Raw genomic sequence first — 6,469 nt, 5'->3', positions numbered from 1 at the left:
AAGTTTCTATGAGTCAGAACCAACTAGATGGCACCTAACAATAGCAATAACAATATATTGCTCGGTGGGGCTCATTCTCTCTTCTATGTTGTTGTTGTTGTCAGGTGCCATTGACTCTTCTATAGATGAGGACAAATGGGAAATAAACATAAACTACAAGAGACAAGAGATAAAATTTTCTTTCTCATACTTAACACTTCTTTTATCCCACAAAATATGCATTGAAATCCTAAACTTTATGCATGTAGTCATAAGCCCATTTGGGAATGGATTGTCTTTATTATATTAATGGGATAGGATTAATGTAGGGTGTGTCTTGAGTCAGTCTTTTTTGAGACATAAGAGATTAAATTAAAAAAAACAAACAAACTAGTAAAGGGTGATGGGGTAAGATAGATGCCAAGACTTATGGAGATCTCCAAGGAACCAGGAAGCAGATGCTAAAGAGCAGACAGAGAAAGAAATCCTTCTTTCTAGAGTGGTCAGCTTGAATTTGGATTTCTAACCCCCTAAGCTGAGAAGAAATAAATTTCTGCTTGTTAAAGCCACCCACAAGTGGTATTTCTGTGGGTGAAAGATGAGGTTTTCTGCATCCACAAAGATTAAAAGCTTCAGAAATCCTATACAGGGTCACTGTGAATCAGAACCAACATGATGGCACTTAACAACAAGTGGTATTTCTGTTATAATAGCATTCAAAAACTAAGACAAATTTTCATAGTTTAGAAAATTTCACATTTTTCCTGTCAGAATGACAGGAACACCTGAACTGACTTCCTACTTACAATTAACTTGTTACCGAGATGTTAAAGATATGAGTGAACTATAAAAATTTTACAAGGGGGCTATATCTAAATCACCTTTGTGGTCTTGGAAATGTTAGATGTTCATTCAAATTTTGTTAAATGAATGAATTAAACCAACACATAAATAATTTGGAATCGAAATCAAATTCTTAAATGGTAGCTATATGTGAAGCTTTTTCTTTCTTTCTTTCTTGAGTCCTGGTGTGGCACTGTAGGATGAGTACTGGATAGCTAACCACAAGGTGGGTGATTCCAATCCTCCAGCTGTTACTTGGAAACCCTATATACAGTTGCTAAGAGTCAGAATACCACAAACAGTCTGTCAGTTTGTTGGATTGTGGTGACTTGCATGTTGCTGTGATTCTGGAAGCTATGCCACAGGTAGTTTAAATACAAGCAGGGTTACCCATGGTGGACTGGTTCCAGCTGAGTTTCCATACAAAGACAAATTAGGAAGGAGAGACAGACTACTTCTGAATGTTTAGTCACTGAAACCCTTATGAATAGCAGTGGAACACTGTCAGTACCAGAATACTGAATACTGAAACATGATGAAGTACACCAGAATATTGTCAGATACAGTGCCAGAAGATGAGCCCCTCAGGTTGGAAGGCATTCAAAATGCAACTTGGGAAGATCTGCCTCCTCAAAGTAGAGTTGACCATGATAGCACAAATGGAATAAAGCCTTTGGGACCTTTATTTGCTGATGAGGTAATAAAGAACATGCTCAGAATTTCTCAAGCTGAGGGAACTGAAGAAAAATTTAAACCTTGACTTGCAATATTGGTGTATTCTGTGGAGAAATTTTTGAATAATGCAGAAAACATCTAAAGAATGATGTACAAAACATCAAAAGAAGATGAAAGAATACAGAGTCATTGTACCAAAAAGAAATGGTCAATGTTCAAACATTTCAAGAGGTAGCATATGATAAAGAGTCAATGGTACTAAAGGAAGAAGTCCAAGGTGCAAAGAACAAGGCTCTAGGAATTGATGAAATACAAATTGAAATCTTTCAACAAACTGATGAAGGACTGGAGGCACTCACTCATCTATGCCAAGAAATTTGGAAGATAACTACTTGACCAACTGACTGGCAGGGATCTGTATTTGTGCCCATTACAAAGAGAAGTGACCCAATGGAATGCGGAAACCATCGGACAATATCATTAATATTGCATGAAAGTAAAGTTTTGCTAAAGATAATTCAAAAACAGCTGCAGTCATACATTGACAGAAAATTTCCAGAGGTTCAAGCCAGATTCAGAATAGGATGTGGAAAGAAGGATATTGCTGATGTCAGATGGATCTTGGCTCAGCAGAGACTACCAGATTGATGTTTACCTGTGCTTTATTGACTACGCAAAGGCTTTTGATTGTATGGATCATGACACCATTGCAGAAAATGAGTATTCCAGAACACTTAATTGTGCTTATGAGGAACCTGTACTTAGACCAAGAAGCAATTGTTCCAACAGAACAATGGGACACTGAATGGTTTAAAATTAGGAAAGGTGTGTGCTAGGGTTGTATTCTTACACCACATTTATTCAATCTGTATACTGAGCACATAATCCAAGAAAGTGGATTGTATGAAGAAAAATGTGACATCAGGATTGGAGGAAGACTCTTTTGACAACCTTCACTATGCAGATAATACAATCTTGCTTGCTGAAAGTGAAGAAGACTTACTGATGAAGATAAAAGACCACAGCCTTTGGTGAGGCTTTCATCTCAATGTAAAGAAAACAAAAATCCTCACCACTGGGACCAAGAAACAACATCCATATAAATGGAGAAAAGATTGAATTTGTCAAAGATTGCACTTTATTTGATCAACCATCAACACTCATGGAAGTAACAGTCAGAAATCAATGTATTGCATTAGGCAAATCTACTGCACAAGACTTCTTTAAATTGTTGAAGAACAAAGATGTCCTTTTGAGGACTAAGGTGTACCTGACCCAAGCCATGGTATTTTTAATAACCTCATATGCATGTGAAAGTTGGACAGTGAATAAGGAAGATCGTAGAAGAATTGATGCATTTGAGTTATGGTGTTCCAGGAGAATACTGAAAGTACCATGGGCTGCCAAAATAACCAACAGATCTGTGTTGAAAGAAGTACAGCCAGAATGCTGCTTAGAATCCAAGATGGCCAGACTTGTTCTCTCATATATCAGACATATTATCATGAGGGACTAGTCTCTAGAGGAATTTAACACCCCCAACAAAATGGTGTGTCGCAGTGACACAGCAATGAGCTCAAACATAGCAAGGTTGTGACGTTGTGTAGGACTGGGCAGTGCTTTGTTCTGTTATGCATAAGGCCATTATGAGTCAGTATCAACTCAATGGCACCTAATAACAGCAACAACAAATGAGCCAGAACCGACTCAATTGCACAACAACAATAACATAACGACAAGAGTTTATTACTACCTTTGGGTAAAGATGGGGACTAATGAAAATTTTTTGCTAGGTCAATCACTATCACTAAGGTTTTAATTATTTTTTTTAAAAAAGCAAAGCCAGATCCATTTTATTGACCCTTTCAGTTATACTGACAATCCTCCTCCATATTCTTCATATTGAATCCCTCAGTGGTGCAAATGGTGAGCATGTTCAGCTGCTCATCAAAAGATTGGATGGAGGTTTGAGGTCACCCAGAGACTCCTTAAAAGAAAGACCTGTTAATCTAAACCATGAAAACTCTGTGCAGCTCTTTTCTACGTTGACGCACATGGGATCACTTAGTCAATTAGAATTGACGTTATTTGGTTTTGGATTTTATTTTATATGCAAGCCAAGAACCATCTACTCTCTTTGTGTGACTCACAGGAAATGAAACATTTAAATCAAAGATGTTTTGTCCAAATTCACTTTAAAGAGAAGAACTTAAATTAAGGCTGTTGAAGATATTTATAAAATTTAAAGACCTTATAAAGTATGGAAGTGCTTTTTGTTCAAGAAACACAATATATGATCCTTTCAAAGTTTACTCATTTCTTCTTGTTTCACCTTTACTAGTTTTTACCAGGAATTAATTCTAAGAGCATGTGGTGGAAACAGAAATTTATGAAAAAGTAAAATGGAAAACCAGCCAACATAATCCCTGGAAATGCTGAATTGGTAGAAGAAAAGAATGTGTTAGGTAGAAGAAAAGAATGTATTAGGAGCACCTAATAAATATATTCATTCTTATTAGACAAGTGGAACATTTAGTATACAAAAGATATTATTGCAGGGACACAAACTGTCTATGAAATAAGAAATGCGTAGAAATAAAAGGAAATAAAACTCAAATGAGAAAACAAGTGACAGAAATGTTTCCACCAAAGAAAAGGGCAATACACCATGCTTAAAAAGTAAAGATTTGTGTGACTGTCACCAATATAAATAGATTTTAAAAGGAAAAGGGGTCTAAATGCCATTCACTCCCTAACAGAACTACACATTCTCTTCACTTATCAACTAGCTCGTTATGTGACATTTCACATTTTCAATAGTAAAAACTATATTATCTGACTGTTTTGTGCATTAACAACATACATCTGATAGTAATGAACACCAAGGTATGAGGCAAGAGTAACGTTGGATGTGTTAGTTAAGGTCATGTATCAACTTGGCTGGACCCTGAGTCTCAGCGGTTTGGCAGTTACATAATGATTTAAATTAGCAGCTATGTAATGCTGTGATTTGGCAGTTAATGAACATGATGTCATCATCTCCATTTTGTGATCTGCTGTGGTGAGCTTCCGTTTCACATAATGCTGATTTTTCCATAGCAACCTAGTCTTCAGAATTTAGCCATGTTGATAAGTAAGAAGTGAATGAATGTATTGCAAATTACACATACGTTGTTCTTGTTTGTTTTTACTATACTCAAGAAAAACAAAAGTGACTTGAGAAAAGTAAAAAGCTCAGTAGCTTATGGTCTGTTTTGAGGCAAACCAATATGATTTGTTTATTTTGTACCAGGAGAACAGGATAGAATAAGGCTGAGTGTGGGATATAAATAGGAATCTGTGGAAGGCTGAAAGACGTAAGTGTGGTTCCCAGTGACGTCAGAACTCCTGCCATGATGATTACAGCTAAGAAACATGATAACAATGGAAACAATGGGTGTAGAGAGATGAAGCAACAAGAAGGTCATAAGTGAGGATTAAGTGGCAATCCAAAATTAATAATGCAATCGACTCAAGTGTTCTAGCTCTACAATTAAGCACTGTAGGGTTTCAGATTTTTTGCCATCAACTCTAACTCATGCAATTTCACTGTGTGTAAGAGTAGAACATACAGTTTTCAATGACTGATTTTTTTGGAGGTATATCATCAGGTCTTCCTTCTGAGGCATTTCAAAGTAGACTCAAACTTCCAACCTTCTAGTTAGCAGCAGAGCATGCTAATTGTTTGCACCACTCAAGATGCCATGAAAACTTTAGAATGACAATAATAGACACAAACTAAAATTAATGAAATATATTAACATTTTCTTTGTTTCTAGGAAAGTGGATATTCCCTTTCTCTTCCTGGAAGATCAATCCCATCCACCTTTGCTACAATTCCTCCTTGGGTGTTTCAGCCTGGCTATTCTAGTAAACCAAATGATGGGATAGAGAAAGCAAACAAGAGACTAACTCCTTGGGAAGCAGCAGCAAAGTCACCTGTTGGTCTAGTAGATGATGCCTTCAGACCCAGAAGCATCCAGGAATCCATTGTGACAAGCGTGGTTTCAGCAGCGCGAAGGAAGGTGCTCTCAGGGCCCTCAGAGAATTGGAAAGAGAGAGTGTCTTATGTGCCTCAAACCCAGAAGATCAACATGAGTGCACTTGGAAGGCAACAGTATAGTGTCGCATCCCCACCCAATAATAGTATGTCCACCAATTCCCAGTATGGTTCGCAGTCACCATATGCCTATTATAGGCAGCCTTCCATAAATGATTCTGAGCTAATGTCCAGGGATACCAGATCTGATTACTGTCTGTCAGTAACCGATTGCAACTATAACCCACAACCAAGGGGATGGAGGCGCCAAACATAAAAGTTAAAAGAACCTGATTGTCAACAGCAACAACAGAAAATGCATAAAATGCATCTTTGTAGATTTATCCATTTTTCTAATAGATTCACTTTTGTTCTTGGTCTGTTCTTAAACGTCATTTAGCTGAGTGTGTATGTGTGTGTGTGTGTGTGTGTGTGTGTGTGTGCATGAGTGTGAATCACTTCCTTGATTGCTGATACATAGAAATTTCTTAAAAGAAAAATTTCATTTTCTACATTGGTGTGCTGGCACTACATGTAATTCATACTCTATGTTTATATAGGATAGTCTAGACAGCTAAGGAGTCCTTGTGTGGTGCTATAAGATAAGCACTAGACTGCTAACCACAAGGTCAGCAGTTCAAACCTGCTAGCCACTCCTTGAAACCCTATACAGGGTCTTTATGTGTCAGAACAGACTCAATGACACTTGACAACTAAACTATGCTCGATTAAAATGAAACTAAGTATTTTCTTGCATGTGCTTTAGTCCAGGAAGGAAGTAATGAAATACGGTGTGCTGTCATCAGCAGTAAGATCAAGGGATATGACACTGGAGACATTTTCAATAAGAGCAAGCCAGTGAATAATGATTATATAGAAAGGCATTTCCTTAGT

The 6,469-nt window shown here is 37.2% G+C and overlaps 1 protein-coding gene across 2 annotated transcripts in view; it reads left to right on the top strand.

The window, feature by feature from the left end:
* Positions 1–5,865, top strand: part of SYNPO2 (synaptopodin 2) — a 330,105-nt gene extending 324,240 nt beyond the window's left edge. The window contains exon 5 of one of the 2 annotated variants that reach the window (XM_006874585.1): positions 5,316–5,865. In XM_006874585.1, the coding sequence (XP_006874647.1) occupies positions 5,316–5,852 (537 nt within the window). In that variant the 3' untranslated portion in view covers positions 5,853–5,865. The remainder of the gene's footprint in view (positions 1–5,315) is intronic. The other variant, XM_006874586.1, reaches the window with a different exon arrangement.
* The last annotated feature ends 604 nt before the right edge of the window (positions 5,866–6,469 follow it).

Source organism: Chrysochloris asiatica, unplaced genomic scaffold, assembly GCF_000296735.1.
Source record: "Chrysochloris asiatica unplaced genomic scaffold, ChrAsi1.0 scaffold00288, whole genome shotgun sequence".
NCBI classification, from domain to species: domain Eukaryota; kingdom Metazoa; phylum Chordata; class Mammalia; order Afrosoricida; family Chrysochloridae; genus Chrysochloris; species Chrysochloris asiatica.
This window is presented reverse-complemented; position numbering and strand designations above follow the sequence as displayed.